This window comes from Ostrea edulis, chromosome 6 (assembly GCF_947568905.1).
Source record: "Ostrea edulis chromosome 6, xbOstEdul1.1, whole genome shotgun sequence".
Taxonomy (NCBI): domain Eukaryota; kingdom Metazoa; phylum Mollusca; class Bivalvia; order Ostreida; family Ostreidae; genus Ostrea; species Ostrea edulis.
In genome coordinates this window covers 89,831,694-89,854,172 of record NC_079169.1, presented here as the reverse complement: position 1 = coordinate 89,854,172, position 22,479 = coordinate 89,831,694, and the positions used below count along the sequence as shown (strand labels likewise).

The following is a 22,479-nucleotide window of genomic DNA, read 5'->3' as shown; positions in this document are numbered from 1 at the left end:
TTTCTTATTTGTCTCGTTTTTACACGAATAAAACATTACACTAGTCATTTACCATGAGAGACCATGCACACAAATTAATGTCTGAAGAGTTTTCCTGGTGACCAAAGTGCTGTTTTGAACAACAGGAAAGAACGGCTTAACTATGCTATCTTGTAAGGAATCAAATTTTTGTAATGCTTCACGCGATTGGATTATAAATGTCGATTGATTTTGAAAAGTGAATTCATATTCGTTTTCATTCAAAGGACTGCTAGATATTTATTAAGTACTGTGTTCTGGTGCGCTCGCTGTACTCAGTGGTGCCGACAGAGATCTCACTATTGTACGATCTGCGGTGTGATTTGTCACAGTGTTTATCACTGAACAACGATAGTATCCTAGCTGTATATTTCAAGGATGCAGATGTTTGCATAGGTCTCTTGTTATACCACACATACACGCAGACTTAGAGAAATTTGGCGGATATTGTCATTAGAGCGAACTTTTACAAACATATAATCTAGTGAGCTATGTTGGAAATTGTCTGGTAAGTGGTTTCTTTCTGATTTGATTGATTGATTGTATATTGTTTAACGTCCCTCTCGAGAATTTTTCACTCATATGGAGACGTCACCATTGCCGGTGAAGGGCTGCGAAATTCAGGCCTATAGTCGGCACTTACGGCCTTTCAGCAAGGCGGGATCTTTATCGTGCCATACCTGCTGTGACACGGGGCCTTTGGTTTTTGCGATCTCATCCGAATGACCGCTTTCTGATTTGAAACAAACGACAGATTATGACAATTTGTCTGTATTTCCTTATTCTAAACGAATATGGAAATACCATAAGCCAAGTGATATTTCATGAGATCCGGGTCTTAAGTGAAAAAGCTGAGAAGTTATGGTGAATATTGACGGTTAATTGTTGAAGGTTAATTATGTAAATTGATGATGATTAATTATCTAAAATGTATGATTATTTAAAACACACACAGCAGCAGAATTTAGACTCAGACAGCTCGGACTTTGAATTAATTTATATTATTCTCAATAATATGTAATTTTTTGTGACACGTATAATTCACTTGCATTTCTATCTCATTTCTACAAAAAATCTTAGGGGCATATTACCATGTCTGTGTTAAAGATAGCATATCTTGTTAGTTCCTGGTTGTTGCAAGTAAAAATGTGAAGTCTGATGTATTACAGTAATTAGTTTACTGTAGCAAAGAAGGGGAGGACAATCTTTGGAACAATTGGGTATCGAACCTTGCATTACTTTATATATTAGGTGAACTAACCACTGAGCTACCCAGGCCAATATATGAAGTTTTGTAATACCATTACAATTTAAAACTTTAACCTATTTCGGAAATCATACAAGAACTCTTCATATCGAGATGAAAAAAAAAAATAATCTTGAACAAAACATAATTTTAGAGAAAATGTCAGAAAAATAATATCTGAGCCTTAGAATGCATGTCGTCCTCGATTTCAACACCATCCGCATCCTTACTATTGACGCCATCTAGTGTCCTTTCTAATACGATGTACTGTTTAGCTTATTTGCAATACCGCTGCATCAATGGTGTTTTTCTTGTGATAAAATTCAATGTTCACTCTCTCTCTCTCTCTTACGCGTTTAACAAAGAAATGTTTCAGTTTTGGTGAACTGACGTGAGTCTATTTGTATGTGTTGTCGAGAATTTTTCACTCCTATATATCACTAGTTTTGGTGAAGTGACTTCAACGTTGACCTATGTATATAGCGCTCAATGCCGTAGCTTCTTTAGCGTGTCAATGCCCACCGTGGCACGGGGCCTTCTTCTTTATATAAGACCAGGGGAAATTGACCTCTAATACCGGAGTTTGAAGAAGTGACACCACACAGCATAATACCGATGTAAATCGTGGAATCCGACAATAGGATATAAATACATGTATTCCTAGCAGTTATTCAAATAATCGTAATATTGGTAATGCACAGTCAAGTTAAGGTTACCCGAATTTGTTAGTAAAATTGACTTTAAAAATCTGCTATCATGTCGCCAAACTCCACGTTGTTACGTAGATGTTAGATATCTATTGTACTTGGATGTTAGATATTTATTGTACTTGGAGGGCTAACCAGGCAATTATTTCGTTACGTAGATGTTAGATATCTATTGTACTTGAAGGGCTAACTAGGCAATTATTTTGTAGGCTTTAGTAGCTAGTTCCAATGTTTTATATGATTATTCAGATATATAAAAATATAGTACAACCATTACTGACATTTTTTCGGTCACTACGATACTATAGCTACCCTTGAAGTACAAAACTCATCTCATCCTTCGGACTCTGTGAATAATTGTAGTTCCTCGGCAGCTAAATATCATATTCACCTTAAAAAAATGTCAATAATTGTATAATATATTACAAAATAGAAATATAAAGAATAGATGTCTAAGTTGTTTATATACAAGCAATGGAAGCATGTGGTCATTTTTGCAAAAAAATATGCATATTACATTTATTATTTATATACATTGTATTCCCAAAATACAAGCAATTTACACCTTCATCCTTAAATACAGTCAATCAAACGTACAACTGATATACTTATCTAAATTAAGAAATAAACATGTGTCGGTTGCATATATTGTTTAACGTCCCATTCGAGACTCTAATCTTTCACTCATATGGAGACGTCACCATTGCCTGTGAAGAGCTGCAAAATTTAAGCCTATGCTCGGCACTTACGGTCTTTGAGCAAGGAAGGGTCATTATCGTGACACGGGGTAGCTGCAGAACTGTACCTCTCTGAAAAAATATTTTGACATAGCAGAGAGCTACAGATCCACCCTTTATAAAAACCTTCGATTTACAGCGCACAAAAAGCTGCGCACGGTTGAGGCCTTATATCGTTGTATTCTTGAGTTGCTGTCTCATTTTAATATATAAAAAAATTCTTAACATATTTTCCTACTATACTTGTGTCTAAACATATCTTCAAATATCCATTAAAGCCCCATACGACCTGAAAACTCCCAGCTTCGAATAATTTCATTTGTTGACGTAACCATGTTACATTGTAGATAGTCGGTCAATTCTAATCCCGGTTAATTTCCATACTTGTACAATAACTTCTAGATGTGGACTAATATCCCCACAAATATGTTGAGCAAAATATTTTAAATAATATATCATCCCAGTGCTTTTAAATAATAATTATTTTTTAAAAAAAATAGCTAAACTCACGGCAATGCGGCTTTCATTAGTCTGGTCCGGTCTCCATCCTGCCACACGAGTGTTAAGGACTTTTGTAACATTTTCATGAATCAAGAGCTTATTTTCCCTTTAGAAAAACTTTATTTTTTAATTTCTCTAAATTATTCGTATTGATAATAAACGAAGAGCGAATACATAGCATATTACGAATTTTATGAATAGATACCAACAACAACAGGGTTCGAATTGACCGGCTACCTAACATGGCTACATGTGTATGTCAACAACTGACATCATTTAAAGCTGGGAGTTTTCGGGTCGTATGGGGCTTTAATGAATATTTGAACGTTGAAGGTATGTTTGGACACAAGTATAGTAGGAAAATATGTTAAGAATTTTTTAAATATTAAATTTATGAGACAGCAACTCAAGAATACAACGATATAAGGCCTCAACCGTGCGCAGCTTTTTGTTCGCTGTAAATCGAAGGTTTTTTTTATAAGGGGTGGATCTGTAGCTCTCTGTTATGTCAAAATATTTTTTCAGAGAGCTACAGTTCTGCAGCTAGACACGGGGGCTCGGTTTTTGTGGTCTCATCTGAAGGACCGCCCCATTTAGTCGCCTCTTGCGACAAGCAAGGGACACTGAGGACCTATTCTAACCCGGATCCCCACGGGAGCATGTGTGTTGGGGATAAGGTGATCTACAAAACACATTGGGAGCTAATCTTGACTTACATTCAGTTTGACTGGATATTTGGACTGACGCCTTCACCGAATATCGGAGCAATCCTTCATAATCCTTGTATGAAAATTAACATTCGGCTTAGGCCGGTTCTAGCAATTAATGTGCACTGAGATGACACGGCCGTTCTCTTCGAATATTTGACCGTTAAACTAACTCTCTATCACTTTCTCTACTACTTTCCAATGCTTACCTTTCAGGTATGAAAACCTTAAAATAAAAACAGTCACTAAATTTTTCTTTCAAAAGACTTCCATAAAGGAATTGTTTATCTCCTGATATTGAAGAGTTCCTATTGTCTATTATAAAATTATTGCTGTTTTTTAGGTCAATACGATGATTTAGACACCTGAGGAATACAATATTCACCGATCCCGAAGGGCGAGGTAAATATTGTACTTCGAAGGTGACTAAATCATCGTATTGACCTCAAAAACAGCAATAATTGTTTTATTATATGATTAAATGATTAAAAAAAACCTTCAAGATTGTTCTTTGCTTTAATTGTAAGTTTCAACGACCTATTTTTGGTCCTATGTGGAAAAAATAATTCCTTTATATGTTCACCTGGAAGGTCACGTGCTGGTAAACATAACGTAATTATGATTTCTACATTGTTGGATCTCAGCCAATTAGAGAGCTAGGAATTATTCAATCATATAATAATCTTCTTTATTAGTGATGTTTAGTAATATGAAGAAAAATAGACTATAAGACACGATAGTCCATTCTATTCACACTGGACAGTGGAAAATACAAATTATTTGTAAATCAACTACGTACCGTCTAAATGTTACACGCACTTTCTCCGTATAACGTGTACATGTATATTGATTTAGTATCTATGTAATTCATGAAGATGATGTCTACATTGACAGGATCAGGATTACATTTAATTGAACAAGATATCACATAAGGCATTTTCTTACGGTGATTCAATGCTTGTTTAGATTTCTTTTTCTTTTTGTTGTCATTGACTTGAAACACATATTTCGGATTGCCACCATTCATCAGTGGTTTCACGGCTGTCTGACGTTTACCATGCGTATACTTTTGTCGCAAAATTCGAAAATAGAATTGTATGTTTTCCTTATATCCTGTCACTAGATTATGATACGTATGAAAATGAAAGATCATACATCAATATATCATCAAGAGTGTGTCTCTGTCAAAAACAAAATGTCTTCACCGTCGAAATATACTTGGTTATAAATCCTAAAGTATGGAACATTTTCTGCCCGGGAAAGTAAATAAATAACGTGTTTCCGTAAATGCCTTTTCCCTGTATCGATGTACTCCAACACCGCGTGCAGTGGATGGGCGTTACGTCCCCTGTACATTTCCCAGGAAGTTGGTCATTTACCACGAACTCCCATTTACCTATGATATACGTATGATAGATGCCATACATCAGTGGTTAATTTACGGACAGGAGAGAGAAAGAAAGAAAGAGAGAGAGAAAGAAAGAGAGAGAAAGAAAGAGAGACAGAGAGAGAGAGAGAGAGAGAGAGAGTGAGAGAGAGAGAGAGGTCAACCAACGTTTAACTTTTGCCTGAAGTACTTCGCATAAAATATTTGTTTATGCAGGCCTAGGGTTAATTTTGCCGTTACCGTGAACAATTCACAACAACTATGCATAGTTTTAAAAACCTGATTTTTGTCATCCAAGAAACATGTACTCCATTAACAAAGACTTGTTTATCGTTTTCTTAACATCCTCTTAAAGTGATTCAGAAAGGGTTGCATTATACAACAATGGTTCATTCTATTCTCTCCAAACGCTCACACGAGGAACACAAATCTGATTATGTATTCGCGTTATGTCATACACACAGTGCATATGTCTGAACTAACGAGAAAATATATTGATTGGTTATCCGGATTATTTTTGGATAATTGATTTGTCAATTCGCAAGGAAAATTTTTTCATTTTTTCTAAAATGATTTCCAAATCCAAAAATCTCTTAGTAGGCGGAGAACGAATAAACTGACCACATAAGGTAAATCATGGACAGAAAACATGAGACGGACATTAATGTCACGGCCCCGCCTGGCCAAATAAATATTCCCTTTAGCTATAATCACCAGTAAAAAAAAAACTATACATGGAGCAGCCAATAAGGAAATGCTACGATTGAAAACTTTCTAGTAAAAGTTGTAAACGCTCTGATAAAATCAAGGTTATTTGATCTAAACATAGAATTAAATTAATAAAATATTATACTGTTTTGTGATAGTATTGGAGGAGAATGTATTGTGTTCGGAGGATGTTTTGTTGAGTCTCCCTTACTGGACCCCGTGGAACGATACGTCCCTCTGTAGATTATCAAGGATCATTGCAAAGGTATTCTTAGACAACGCGAGAGAAAACAAAAATGAGAAAACGTACGAAATAATTAGGCCTTTCTATCAAATTACGACTATTAAGTGGGATTGTATATCTACAAGGTAAGAAATGTTTTAATGAACACATAACGGTGTGAAATACATTCTTATATGAAGTCAATATTTATAACCATTCGGCTAGACTGATTCGATGATACATGTACTCAATCTAAAAGTTTTATGTATACATGTATTTTATTTTAAGAAAGAGAGAAGGTTAGAACGGATGCTTGACCAGCATGTACTGCTTTGGGGTTTATTATTATTACGATGAAAAAAGAAATATTTTCACATTTGATATTTGTGAAGTCAAATATATATATACGTAATATATTTAGAACATCAGTATTTCATGCAAGTCGAAGAATGGAATTACCAGAATTACAAATATTGTCATTTAAATACTCTAAATTGAAAAAAAAAGAACGGAAAATTCTCTTTCTATTGCATCTTAAAGGCCGAATTAATGTAGTGTTTATCTACACATATGATACAACATTTGTGTAATACTGATCAGGATTGATATGTATAATTAGACGAAATCAATAACACACACCTGGGGATATAAAGGGCAGTATCGCTCGTGCACTGCAGAACACGTGCACTTGACAGTACTCAACACCATTCCCGTGTGTCCTAAGGTCAGCAGCACAACAGACTGTAAACGTGTTTGAATTTACAGATTTGTCGCCATTTACATTAACATGACGTAATTCATTGACCTATTGAAATATACGTGTTGTTGTAGGTGTCATGTCGAGGAATTTGATACACTGTTAAAATATTTGTCTGTTATGTGATCACTGCAAAAAATGTCAAACATTGCTCAATACATGTAGGATGTGAAATACAATGTACTTGAATTTTGAATTCTATTTCCGACATTAGATGTACATATAGAGGGTGTTTTTAAAAAAATTAAAATTAAGACCCTCAAACATTTTGAATGATGTTTGTTGGATGATGTTTATGTGACAATGACTTTAGGTTGGGTTGTGAACACATCTTAAGCCTTTTCTTTATCTAATATCATTAAATTAATAAAGAAATATAGCTACCCTTGTAACGCATAAAGTAAATTTTTTGAACTTCTAGATGTCGTTATAGCTTCTCTTTATTTAGTATACATGAATTAATAAAGAACTATACATATCCTTGTAATGCATTAAACAATGTATTAGCATAATACAGAGGGAAACTGCACGCGATGATTCACTTCTACTTACAGCGGCAAATAAACATGGCAGATGGAAAATGTGCGAAGTGCTCCAGGTACCTTCTGGTTATCTTCAACTTCTTTTTCTGGGTAAGATTTTTAAATACTCAGAAAATTATTCACAATTAACACATATAAATTTAACTTACATAAAACATGTACACAAAATAAAATTTGGAGAGAAAGTGGTTTGTGATGGGACAAATAACGGTGATATCGCTAGTCATGGATTTGAAAATCTTTATCTATACATGTAAGGTGACGACGATGACAAAGTGGACTCCCTTTTCTTAGTAAAACTCTTTTATTGACAGGTATCTGGATGTGGACTGTTAGGAATCGGGATCTGGATTTGTGTGGACGACAGGATTGAAGAATTCCTCAGCAATGCAAGCATTAGTTTCCCCTTGAACTGGATCTATATTTTTGCGTACATTATAATTGGCATCGGAGGATTTATTTTCATCACCGGATTCTGTGGATGTTGTGGAGCCGTTCGGGAAAGTGCCTGGATGTTAGCTGGTGTAAGAAAAAATACAACTATTTGTAAGATAAAAGTTAAAAAAAAAATCTATAACAATATCCATCTTCATTCCTGTCGTCAATGAGGGGCCATTATCGTTCTAGGTGTATGTAAGTCAATTCATTGTTGTGACATGTGCACAATTACCGCAGCTTACAATTCTTATTCCATATAAATATTGATAAAAACCCTCGGTCTGTCAGATGTATCTGTTTACCAAAATGATTAGGTTTACCAAAGTATCAAAATGATTAGGTTTACCAAAGTATCAAAATGATTAGGTTTACCAAAGTATCAAAATGATTAGGTTTACCAAAGTACCAAAATGATTAGGTTTACCAAAGTATCAAAATGATTAGGTTTACCAAAGTACCAAAATGATTAGGTTTACCAAAGTATCAAAATGATTAGGTTTACCAAAGTATCAAAATGATTAGGTTTACCAAAGTACCAAAATGATTAGGTTTACCAAAGTACCAAAATGATTAGGTTTACCAAAGTACCAAAATGATTAGGTTTACAAAAGTATCAAAAGGATTAGGTTTACAAAAGTATCAAAAGGATTAGGTTTACCAGGTACCAAAATGATTAGGATACGACTGACAATTGACTTTAATTATCTTAGTTTGTCAGTATTGAAAATAAACTATATATATGTATATGCAGTTCGTCGTAATAAAAAGATGTCTGATTAACGCAACGTTATATAATGAATTCAATTATCATCAACAATTGTTTTAATTTATAAACATGAATCCCACATTTCAAACCAGTTTAACACCAATAGTTCCCAAAATAGCACTCTCAACAATTGCATTATTTGAAAATATTCTATAAAAATGATTGAATCAGAATAGAATTATCATTTTTTATCTAATTTCCCTATCTTTATATAGTGTTGACAAAGGAAATTAAACTAATGTCACAAATGAAATAGGAAGTAGGTCAGATTAGGACTTGCTATTCTCTGAAATGTCTCCCTATAGAAACTTTCTTTGTAATAATATCAACTTACTATGCTAATTGTGCGAACAAATTGCATGAATATCATTTTGTAATCACTACATATGTTGTATTAAATAGATATGACAAAACTTATCAACGGAAAGAAGAAATAAATCGTTGTAGATTTTGGTCCTGGGTTGCAAGTTCTTCCCTAAAAGTTTTAGTAAAACCACGAATTAATGCTGCAAGTACCATTAAAACTGAAATGTATTTTGCTTTTATGCATTTATCAGACTTATACGTATATATATTTGGTTTTTATATCAAAATATTTTTTGTTATTACAGTTGTTTGTTACTGCTCAGTTTGTAGGCTGTGCAATCCTGATTCTGGTGACCGAATTTTATGTATCTCATAAGATTGATCTCAGGATATGTAGCCCTGATTCTGTCGGGCGAGTTGTATGTCAGTATCTCATAAGAAATATCTCATTATCTCAGTATATAGGCTCGGTAGTCCCTATTTTAGTAACCTGCTGTATGTATCTCGTAAGATATATCTCATTAACTCTGTGTTTAGTTTTATGGACGTTTTGTATGAGATTTATCTCATTATCTCAGTATATAGGCTGTGTAGTCCTGATACTGGTGGCCGAGTTATTTATATCTTATGAGATTTATCTCATTATCTCAGTATACAAGCTGTGTAGTTCTGATACTGGTGGCCGAGTTATTTATATCTCATGAGATTTATCTCATTATCTTCCTGATACTGGTGGCCGAGTTATTTATATCTTATGAGATTTATCTCATTATCTCAGTATATAGGCTGTGTAGTCCTGATACTGGTGGCCGAGTTATTTATATCTTATGAGATTTATCTCATTGTCTCAGTATATAGGCTGTGTAGTCCTGATACTGGTGGCCGAGTTATTTATATCTTATGAGATTTATCTCATTATCTCAGTATATAGGCTGTGTAGTCCTGATACTGGTGGCCGAGTTATTTATATCTTATGAGATTTATCTCATTATCTCAGTATATAGGCTGTGTAGTCCTGATACTGGTGGCCAAGTTATTTATATCTTATGAGATTTATCTCATTATCTCAGTATATAGGCTGTGTAGTCCTGATACTGGTGGCCGAGTTGGTGATAGGAGTCTATATCGCTGTGGAACGGAAAAATGTAAGTAACTAATGAAGGATGAGAGAGAGAGAGAGAGAGAGAGAGAGAGAGAGAGAGAGAGAGGGGGGGGGGCTGATTTTGTCTGAAGTACTCCGCATAAGATGCAGTCCTAGGGTTTATTTTGACGTTCTTGTGGAAAATTCAATGCGAACAGCGATATGATGAATTGAAGCATTCTTAATCAATACACAAGATCGTAAATGTCTACTCCAGCTTGGTTTTGATTTTTACTTTCTACACTTAAAATCTCGGGAGACCCGGATATTTCGAGAATTTGGGCAACTCTTTGTATAATGTGATATAATAAAACTCAAAATTATGCAGGCCTATGTAGATGGTTTTCGTGATGATGTACCATTATCGATCGCGATCGAAATTAACAGGAAGAGGAAGAACACATACAGACACCCCGGAATATCAATGGGACTTATTCAATCATCGTTTGCAAGAGCAGACAAGAGCGTATATTAACGAATTTAATTGTGTCGATTTTAATTAAATTTGGTCCAAATAAAGTATATCGTATAATTGTTTCTTATCGGCAATCTAATTTTGGCATTATTAGCGGTGGGTCTGAAAACGCTAAAAATAATTCATGCTGATAAAACATTCACCATGAGCAGAAAGTATTATGATATTTGAAAGTATATTTTGAATTTCCATGTGTTGCTTCGTATCTTCTTTAATTTGCATGGTACGATTTAATCTAGATTGTTTTGGTCCTAGCTACATAAACTTTTTAAGACTTCTTTTCACGAGAGTACCGGTAACGTAGTATTTTAAGATCTTGTATATTCCCCACAATCACTCTTCATAACTATGCATGAATGTAAATAAGATAGCTCTAACAAATAATGAATGACTTATATTATGTTGCAAAAAATAAATTGCTAGTTAAAGTAAAGTAACCTTCACAATTCTATTTTCAGTTGGAAGGAATGCTTCAAAATGAACTTTCAAGACTAGTAAAAGACTACTCTGAACACAACAATAATGTCACGATGGATTTCCTTCAAATACGAGTGAGTATGAGAAAGACTCGCTGAGAAATTTCTCCGTATACGAATGACAGCATTGAATGTCGAACTAAATATTCCTTCCTTCTCATGCCTAGATATAAGTACACTTATTGAGTCCAGAATCGAACACAAACGTGGGGTTGAGCCTCATACAAACTTCTTTCTGTTTATCTAGCTTAGATACACATAGAATGTAAGTGAAAGCATGGTTCTCAGAATTTTGATTATTACCATTGTTGCTTTCAGTTTGATTGCTGTGGATCCAGAAACTTTTCAGACTATAGAGACACTGCATTAAACAATGGAACACACACCAAAATGGTAAGGATTGACATCAATATGGACTTTTAAACAAAAAAACCCCCAAACAAACAAACCCAACACAAACACCAAAATGGTAAGCATTAATGTGGACTTCCAAAGAAACAAACACCAATACGATAAGCATTAACATCAATGTGGACTTCAAACAAACAACAAAACACATCACAGTAATCATAAACATCAATATGGACTTCCGAACAAACAAACACCATTACAGTAATCATTAACATCAATGTGGACTTCCGAACAAACAAACACCATCACAGTAATCATTAACATCAATATGGACTTCCGAACAAACAAACACATCACAGTAATCATTAACATCAATGTGGACTTCCGAACAAACAAACACCATCACAGTAATCATTAACATCAATATGGACTTCCGAACAAACAAACACATCACAGTAATCATTAACATCAATGTGGACTTCCGAACAAACAAACACCATCACAGTAATCATTAACATCAATATGGACTTCCGAACAAACAAACACATCACAGTAATCATTAACATCAATGTGGACTTCCAAACAAACAAACACCATCACAGTAATCATTAACATCAATATGGACTTCCAAACAAACAAACACATCACAGTAATCATTAACATCAATGTGGACTTCCGAACAAACAAACACCATCACAGTAATCATTAACATCAATATGGACTTCCGAACAAACAAACACATCACAGTAATCATTAACATCAATGTGGACTTCCGAACAAACAAACACCATCACAGTAATCATTAACATCAATATGGACTTCCAAACAAACACCATTACAGTAATCATTAACATCAATGTGGACTTCCAAACAAACAAACAAACAAACACATCACAGTAATGATAAACATCAATATGGACTTCCAAACAAACACCATTACAGTAATCATTAACATCAATGTGGACTTCCAAACAAACAAACAAACACCATCACAGTAATCATTAACATCAATGTGGACTTCCAAACAAACAAACAAACACCATTACAGTAATCATTAACATCAATGTGGACTTCCAAACAAACACCATCACAGTAATCATTAACATCAATGTGGACTTCCAAACAAACACCATCACAGTAATCATTAACATCAATGTGGACTTCCAAACAAACAAACAAACAAACACCATCACAGTAATCATTAACATCAATGTGGACTTCCAAACAAACAAACAAACACCATCACAGTAATCATTAACATCAATGTGGACTTCCAAACAAACACTATCACAGTAATCATTAACATCAATGTGGACTTCCAAACAAACACCATTACAGTAATCATTAACATCAATATGGACTTCCAAACAAACACCATTACAGTAATCATAAACATCAATGTGGACTTCCAAACAAACAAACAAACACCATCACAGTAATCATTAACATCAATGTGGACTTCCAAACAAACACCATTACAGTAATCATTAACATCAATGTGGACTTCCAAACAAACACCATTACAGTAATCATTAACATCAATATGGACTTCCAAACAAACACCATTACAGTAATCATAAACATCAATGTGGACTTCCAAACAAACAAACAAACACCATCACAGTAATCATTAACATCAATATGGACTTCCAAACAAACAAACAAACACATTACAGTAATCATTAACATCAATGTGGACTTCCAAACAAACACCATTACAGTAATCATTAACATCAATATGGACTTCCAAACAAACAAACAAACAAACACCATTACAGTAATCATTAACATCAATGTGGACTTCCAAACAAACCAACAAACACCATCACAGTAATCATTAACATCAATATGGACTTCCAAACAAACAAACAAACAAACAAACACCATCACAGTAATCATTAACATCAATGTGGACTTCCAAACAAACAAACAAACACATCACAGTAATCATTAACATCAATATGGACTTCCAAACAAACAAACAAACACATTACAGTAATCATTAACATCAATATGGACTTCCGAACAAACAAACACATCACAGTAATCATAAACATCAATATGGACTTCCAAACAAACAAACAAACACATTACAGTAATCATTAACATCAATGTGGACTTCCAAACAAACAAACACATCACAGTAATCATTAACATCAATGTGGACTAACAAGCAAACAAACAAACACATCACAGTAATCATAAACATCAATATGGACTTCCAAACAAACAAACAAACACATTACAGTAATCATTAACATCAATGTGGACTTCCAAACAAACAAACAAACAAACAAACACATCACAGTAATCATTAACATCAATATGGACAAACAAACAAACAAACACATCACAGTAATCATAAACATCAATATGGACTTCCAAACAAACAAACAAACAAACACATTACAGTAATCATTAACATCAATATGGACTTCCGAACAAACAAACACCATCACAGTAATCATTAACATCAATGTGGACTTCAAACAAACAAACAAACACATTATAGTAATCATTAACATCAATATGGACTTCCAAACAAACAAACAAACACATTACAGTAATCATTAACATCAATATGGACTTCCGAACAAACAAACACATCACAGTAATCATAAACATCAATATGGACTTCCAAACAAACAAACAAACAAACAAACACCATCACAATAATCATTAACATCAATATGGACTTCCAAACAAACACCATTACAGTAATCATTAACATCAATGTGGACTTCCAAACAAACAAACACATCACAGTAATCATTAACATCAATGTGGACTTCCAAAGAAACAAACACATCACAGTAATCATTAACATCAATATGGACTTCCGAACAAACAAACACCATCACAGTAATCATTAACATCAATGTGGACTTCCAAACAAACACCATTACAGTAATCATTAACATCAATATGGACTTCCGAACAAACAAACACCATCACAGTAATCATTAACATCAATGTGGACTTCCGAACAAACAAACACCATCACGGTAATCATTAACATCAATATGGACTTCCGAACAAACAAACACCATCACAGTAATCATTAACATCAATGTGGACTTCCGAACAAACAAACACCATCACAGTAATCATTAACATCAATGTGGACTTCCAAACAAACACCATTACAGTAATCATTAACATCAATATGGACTTCCGAACAAACAAACACCATCACAGTAATCATTAACATCAATGTGGACTTCCAAACAAACAAACAAACACATCACGGTAATCATTAACATCAATGTGGACTTCCAAACAAACACTATCACAGTAATCATTAACATCAATGTGGACTTCCGAACAAACAAACACCATCACAGTAATCATTAACATCAATGTGGACTTCCAAACAAACACCATTACAGTAATCATTAACATCAATATGGACTTCCGAACAAACAAACACCATCACAGTAATCATTAACATCAATGTGGACTTCCAAACAAACACCATTACAGTAATCATTAACATCAATGTGGACTTCCAAGCAGAGAAAACTGTATCTTCTTATGACATGAAATGAATGCCATATTCTCTCTTTTTTTTGGGGGGGGGGGGGGCATGGAATTGATTCGAATTGAAAAAAGTTACCATCGGGTTATATATAGAGAGGGTGTTTCACCGAAGCGGGAACTTTCCCTAATCGGAGCTCCGTGCCAGCACTCGTGACGTATCTTCGAGAAATTTTACAAAGCTGTCGTTGATAGTGAGATGAAACAAATTTTGAATTACAAACGATGTTTCGTCGTTGAATGAATTAAAAATCTGTTGTGACGGTTTTGCAAAATCTTTAATTAATAAAACTTTGAGATTAGATAAAGCTATATGAATACAGGTTTTTCTACTTTGAACCCTCAATGATTCCACGTCAATGAGGATGTGGTTATTAGAAATTCTAGTGGTGAATATACAGTCACAAGTTTCATATTTACTTTATACACAAGTCACGATTATAATCCAAACTATCGCCGCTTTATACACATATATTTACATTTACTTTTTAATCCTGTAATAAAATGCATTAGAGAATTTTGAAGGCTATTTGCTTATAACTGGTGAGACGGAATCACATAAATCTGTTAGGCGTATGGACACTGTCGAACATGTCGTCTGCAACTAGCATATCGCCCCACAGGAACCGGTGATTTTGTAATAGTAATAGCAGAGGCCTATACCATACCACCATCTAATAAAATTATTATTCCCCCCTATTATGGGTTGGTATGGTGTTGACCCCTTCTATTATTATTACAGACAAGATTACCAGTTCTCGTGTGCAGAATGAAAACAAAGCTTTGTTGTCCATTCCCGTCTCAGACAACACAAGTGCACCTTATTTGTTGCCCGAGAAGTTGATCTTGCCTCTAATGTGGTTAATATCACCAAACAGACACAAACTCTTCTTCTTTTAGTAATTGTACTTTCTATTTAACATGGCCGACTAGCAACTATACTGACTATACCTACACAGTTTACAATTACATTTGAAAAGATATGAACTGTTTAAACCCAGTTCAGATTGTAAACTTTGTTAATAAGTTGATGTTTATGATATTTAATTGAATATCAAGAATTGAACTATTAATTTTTTTCAGCATTGCGCATGTACGTTTTTCAATTACGTTATGTCATCACATTTTGTTTTCCATGGCTGCTCCTATAATCTCTACTTACCCAAAGAATTAGACGGAAATTTAAGATATAAGTGAAAAATGCACACACCAAAAAAGGCTTTTAAAAAATGTAAATATAAACAATGCTATATTATATTTTGAAAGATGTAGTCTCATAATTGCAACGCTTTGTTCAAACGATTTTTCATAACGCGCGTTACTCAATTTGTATGCACACACAATTGCAGTTATGAGACTACATTTTTCAAACAATTATTCATTGCTTAAGTATTTAATGAACATTGCTCACATTATTACTTAAATTCTATAAAACGCCTATAGAATAGGGCTTGATTATTTTTTAAATTCATTACAGGGAAAATCTTTTCATTTTTTTTCAGACCTGGATCGTTCCAAACAGCTGTTGTAAAACAGGAAAGACACAGACATGTTATGAACAGGCCAGAAATCTCGGGCCAGTATACACAGAACTCAGAAGTAAGGTAGGTAATGCTTTTTTTATTTCTTGGCTTTTACTCCATCAGGTCATATTCCATAACGGAAAAATGTAAAAGGAAACACATGCTATATGCTGGACAGTTCACGCAATTTCCGTGTCCGTAACCCGCAGTGTTATACCGAGGAACTAAGGAGCATCAAAAACGCGTAGCAGAGAGGCGTTGGAACAGCACGGAAAGGAATGTAAGCGTTTTATAGGTCTACTGCTGCACAAAGCAAGAAAAGTATGTTCTTCAAAGATTTTTCATGACGGAGAGAACCACGGATATTTCAATACCATGGCAATTTTTTTCATGGATAAAACCAGTATTTTTCATCAGATGAAGTTTTTCATGGATAACGTTTCGTCGATCAGGGAGGCACTGAGATTGAAGAATGATAAGAACCCCACCACCTGCCAATGCTGATCCACAAATACCGGACCTTTGTTGACTTCCTTTGAACATAATACCGAAGAAACAAAGTGAACTATAATGAAGGAACTAGAAAAAATGTGTGAGCTGGACTTTATTTCCATGAACGTTCTGAAGAAGTACTAGTAAATAGATCACATCTTAATGCCAGGCCGCCATCACAGTGGACTCTTTTGAGCAGTGGACATTTCATTCTTCATTCAAGAAAACTTAAATTATTAAACCTCCTTTTAAGAATAGGAAAATTAAAAAAAAATCATTCGTAACCTGGCCTCTAACTTGCCATTGATCGTAAAGATTCCTGTAAATCTGGTGAACTGTGGGATTGATTAATCGTAAAGATTCCTGTAAATGTGGTGAACTGTGGGGTTGATTAATCGTAAAGATTCCTGTAAATGTGATGAACTGTGGGATTGATTAATCGTAAAGATTCCTGTAAATCTGGTGAACTGTGGGATTGATTAATCGTAAAGATTCCTGTAAATCTGGTGAACTGTGGGATTGATTAATCGTAGATTCTTGTAAATGTGATGAACTGTGGGATTGATTAATCGTAAAGATTCCTGTAAATCTGGTGAACTGTGGGATTGATTAATCGTAAAGATTCCTGTAAATCTGGTGAACTGTGGGACTGATTAATCGTAGATTCCTGTAAATCTGGTGAACTGTGGGATTGATTAATCGTAAAGATTCCTGTAAATCTGGTGAACTGTGGGATTGATTAATCGTAAAGATTCCTGTAAATCTGGTGAACTGTGGGATTGATTAATCGTAAAGATTCCTGTAAATCTGGTGAGCTGTGGGGTTGATTAATCGTAAAGATTCCTGTAAATCTGGTGAACTGTGGGATTGATTAATCGTAGATTCCTGTAAATCTGGTGAACTGTGGGATTGATTAATCGTAAAGATTCCTGTAAATCTGGTGAACTGTGGGATTGATTAATCGTAAAGATTCCTGTAAATCTGGTGAACTGTGGGATTGATGCACGCATTGAGACACACTCCTCTCATCATGTATCATTTCAATCAGCGTATAGCACACGACATTCTAAAGATCTAAAAATGCATTACTCATCAAAGTCCACAGCGACAGGGGAGCTGATCCTTCATTGTTCTGGTGCTGCGTGATGTATTCAAAAACGTCTACGTGAGAAGCAGAAATCTATTGTTGTGGCCTTCAATTCGATATTTTTATATATATCGACGATGTCTTATCTATTAACAATAATAATTTCCACTCATATGTCCATTCAATATATCCCAGTGAACTCGAAATAAAAGACACCACAAAGTCATCCACTTCTGCTTCTCTGCTTCATACTTGGATATTTTATTGAAAGTAGATATTAACGGCAAACTAACAACTTAACTTTATGACTAACGGGATGATTTCAGCTTCTACATCGTCAACTTCCCATATTTATGTAGCAATTTTCCATTAGCACCTGCATATGGTGTTTACATCTTCCAATTGATTCGATACGCAAGATCTTGTTCTGCGTATGGTTAGTTTTTAAATCGAAGCAGGCTACTGAAAAACAAGTTGATGCTGCAGGGGTTCCAACAGTCTGGTTTAAAATCAGCATTTCGCAAATTCTATGGTCGTTATAACGATCCTGCATGCCAATACAACCTATCCTTGGGTCAAATGCTGTCTGACGTGTTTCATGCCGATTGTTAGGCCGTTCTTGGCACACTGATTTTGACTACTAATTACTCCGTTTACCTGTGAGTGTGACTGGTCGACAGGGAATGCTTACTCCTCTTAGGCACCTGTTCGTTATCTTCACTTTTAATTGATTAGTTACTTTCGACATCATTGGCCGTGGACTAGACCTGAGACTCTTGTTTTTGCTCTCCATGTCATCAGTGGTTGTGCTCTAGAATGGTTCCAGCCATACTTACAGGATGTACACCAACATGTCACTATTAGACCCATTAAATCTGATTCCCGTCCCTTGCCATTTGGTGTTCTACAAGGCTCTGTGTTAGGGCCTTAGTGTTTCTTAAATCCTATTGGACCACTTTAGCTGTCGATGGAATGCTATGGTGGAATGGAGCAATATTCTCATAGCCGACGATATACTGTACATGTACACGTCTCTATAACTATCTCACTACAATGGTTCAATTCATCAGTTCAAGCTTTGTACTCTTAGATTTCAAAATAAGTGGGGGTAAACCAGCTAATATGTCCTACTTTGTATGTAAAAATAATGGAAAATGTACGTTGTCTGAAAAATGTGCCCTCCTCCACTATTACAACATGGCTGGCATGATGGGGGCGTAAAACAACGTACAAATAAACAAACAGATAAATAATGTTTTATTGATGGTGAATATTTTCTGTTTTACAGAGCTGTTTTGACGGTATTATAGAATTTCTCTATGGAAACATCATTATTTTGATTTCCGCTGTGGTGGGAGTGGCTGTTACTGAGGTAAGTCTGGTCAAAACTAGATTGATTCATTGATTGATCGTACCTTTACTTATGATATATATCTACACCACATGTTAACCTTGAAGGGAAATCCTGTCGCAAATATGTTTTTGGATAAAGCGAGACTTGCAAATAAAATAGAACGATATGGGAAATTTTGAAGACGAATGAAAGTGAATGTTACAAATATTTGAATATTAATAAATGTGTTTTCCTGTTTCGACAACAGATCCTAGGAGTAATTTGTGCAGTCATACTATGTCAAAACAGAACGGAATATTGGGATTGGGATTAAGATGGACTACATTTATCAGCGGAGAAAGTTGTGGTGAATTGTCCAGTCTGTAGATAGAGACCACGTGATTCATTGGAATGAGAGGCTGCTATAAAGAAATCGATGTTGGAAGCGTAGAGCCGAACTTGTTATGACCATGAGTTATTTTACAAAATTAAAAGCTCAGATGTCGTGTTATCTCATTGCATGTAACATTAAGAAGAAGCAATTTACTGCCATGCTTACTTAATATAAACTGATATTTATTATCCCTGAAATTTAATCGATAATGTCAGACACATGCACGTTAAATTAATGTGCCTTTCAACAAACTGAGCCATGTCTTTCACGAATATATTTCATTGTATAATTAATTGAAGTACCCTGTATTCAATCAAATAACCAGTAATCGGTCAAATTGCTCCAAACTATATACACATGAACATTGCAGTGTTATGTGCAGAATGAAAACAAAATAGAATATTCTTTTTTATATTAGATGTGTGAGTTTGTTTGACAGTTTTGTTCCATGTTTTCATGTTGCTATTATCGATATTAAAAAGAAAAACCCACACAAAATAAATATAAAATCAAAACTTGTGTTATATTTATTTACCATGGTACTATCAAATGAGGATAGATTGTACTATAGTCAGCTGTTACATTGGAATTTGTCCAACCTCCGTGATTTCCTGTAGCATTGTACTATTGCATACCATAAAAACATCAAAATATGTAATCAGTATAATTATTATATGTATATTTCAAAGAGTAGTTGTCTGTTAATGTTATTTTACATAAACAAGGATGAAATGCACACCGCGTTCTTTGTAAGAGAAGCGCAGAAAAAACAAAGGGGGGAAACTGTTGAAGTGCATCAAGGATACCAAAGGTTTTCAAAGAATAAAAACCCAAGAGTTTCAAGCAAAACACAATGAATATTTCCATAATTCGTTATACAGAGTATACCTAAGGTAAATTTGTATAGTCTCTCTCTCTGACCAAACCTAACAAGTCAGGACGTCCTCACAATGCGTAGAAGAGAATGTACACATATATTATTCTAAAGACAAAAAAGTACTATGTTAGGTATAGCTATAGGGATACCTATAAAAGTTCATCTAATACTCTCTTTCGAATCATGAAAAAAAAAAAAGGTTTTTGAGAGAGAATATTAGTAAGGACATGTCCTCACACCACTTGTCCTCACTAAGCTAATATTTTGTATCAACATCTTTCATATGCTGTAGGTCACGTTTATGAGGACGTAATTGTGAGGACATTTTTGTCCTCATAGTGTAATTCTGTCCTCACAACTTCTCTCCATTGGTTGAAATTTGTCCTCACTTTACACGTTTTACTCCCCCCCCCCCTCTGTGATTCTCACATTTTGACTTGGGATAAGGAGGTATAACTTTCGTTCATTGGTAGAAATATCTACATGAATAAAAATAATTGAATTGAAACAATATATTTTCTGGTTACAGGTTCGGTAAAAATAAAACGATACTAACACACTCTTGTGAACAGAAAATATACCTTAACAATCAGGTGAGCAAGACAAGATAATATTTAGTTTAAGTCTGCATGTCGATACAACAAGGAAAAATAAGCTCCAGGGAGCTTATAGACTGACAGATAACATATTTATAAAGTAACAAGTATGTAATGAGAAACAACAGTCATACGTCTACCATGTTTAAAGGTTTCATTTCGATATGAGAGTAAAGTCAATTCACATTAAAAGAATCGGGCTAGAAAAAGATTTGATTAGAAAATTCCTAGATGTTTAAAACACATTGTAAGTTAATATGCAAGGTGAAGATAACGAACAGTGATCAATCTCATAACTCCTACAAACAATATAAAATAGATAGTTGGGCAAACACGGACCCCTGGACACACCAGAGGTGGGATCAGGTGCCTAGGAGGAGTAAGCATCCCCTGTTGACCAGTCACACCCGCCGTGAGCCCCATATCCTGATCAGGCAAACGGAGTTATCCGCAGTCAAAATCAGTGTGCCAAGTACGGCTTAACAATCGGTATGAAACACGTCAGACAGCATTTGACCCAATGCGAGGTTGTATTGACGAACTAGATCGTTATAACGACCATAGAATTTGCGAAATGCTGACTTCAATCGAGACTGTTGAAATCCCTGTACCATCAACTTGTTCAAATTGAATGGAATTTAAAGTAGAATAACGTTACACACCGCTGCAGCATACCTGTAAGATTTCTTACCGTACTGTGATGTTCTGACTGATGCTGTGCCAGCATACCTGTAAGATTTCTTACCGTTCTGTGATGTTCTGACTGATACTGTGCCAGCATACCTGTAAGATTTCTTACCGTTCTGTGATGTTCTGACTGATACTGTGCCAGCATACTTGTAAGATTTCTTACCGTTCGATCTGTGATGTTCTGACTGATACTGTGCCAACATACCTGTACGATTTCTTACCGTTCTGTGATGTTCTGACTGATGCTGTGCCAGCATACCTGTAAGATTTCTTACCGTTCTGTGATGTTCTGACTGATACTGTGCCAGCATACCTGTAAGATTTCTTACCGTTCTGTGATGTTCTGACTGATACTGTGCCAGCATACCTGTAAGATTTCTTACCGTTCTGTGATGTTCTGACTGATACTGTGCCAGCATACCTGTAAGATTTCTTACCGTTCTGTGATGTTCTGACTGATGCTG

The 22,479-nt window shown here is 34.9% G+C and overlaps 1 protein-coding gene across 4 annotated transcripts; it reads left to right on the top strand.

The window, feature by feature from the left end:
• LOC125647568 (CD81 antigen-like) lies at positions 1–20,367 on the top strand. Of its 4 annotated transcripts, none has more exons than XM_048874286.2 (10): positions 132–526; positions 6,854–6,958; positions 7,546–7,623; positions 7,848–8,057; positions 10,114–10,188; positions 11,118–11,210; positions 11,454–11,528; positions 16,526–16,627; positions 19,414–19,497; positions 19,727–20,367. In XM_048874286.2, exons 3-10 carry the CDS (start codon positions 7,558–7,560, stop codon positions 19,790–19,792), a joined length of 771 nt encoding a protein of 256 aa, XP_048730243.2. In that variant the 5' UTR covers positions 132–526; positions 6,854–6,958; positions 7,546–7,557; the 3' UTR covers positions 19,793–20,367. The 4 variants fall into 4 exon arrangements, with proteins under 4 accessions (XP_048730242.2, XP_048730243.2, XP_055998565.1 ...); XM_056142590.1 differs by lacking the exon at positions 6,854–6,958 and adding an exon at positions 6,170–6,276; XM_048874285.2 differs by lacking the exon at positions 6,854–6,958 and having other exon boundaries at positions 1–526.
• The last annotated feature ends 2,112 nt before the right edge of the window (positions 20,368–22,479 follow it).

What these genes read in the sequence shown, in the direction of transcription:
- LOC125647568 (XM_048874285.2), top strand. Translation starts at nt 7,558, where the DNA reads ATGGCAGATGGAAAATGTGCGAAGTGCTCCAGGTACCTTCTGGTTATC. An exon ending in TCGCTGTGGAACGGAAAAAT is followed by an intron (nt 10,189 to 11,117) that starts GTAAGTAACTAA and finishes TTCTATTTTCAG; the next exon opens with TTGGAAGGAATGCTTCAAAA. An exon ending in TGGATTTCCTTCAAATACGA is followed by an intron (nt 11,211 to 11,453) that starts GTGAGTATGAGA and finishes TGTTGCTTTCAG; the next exon opens with TTTGATTGCTGTGGATCCAG.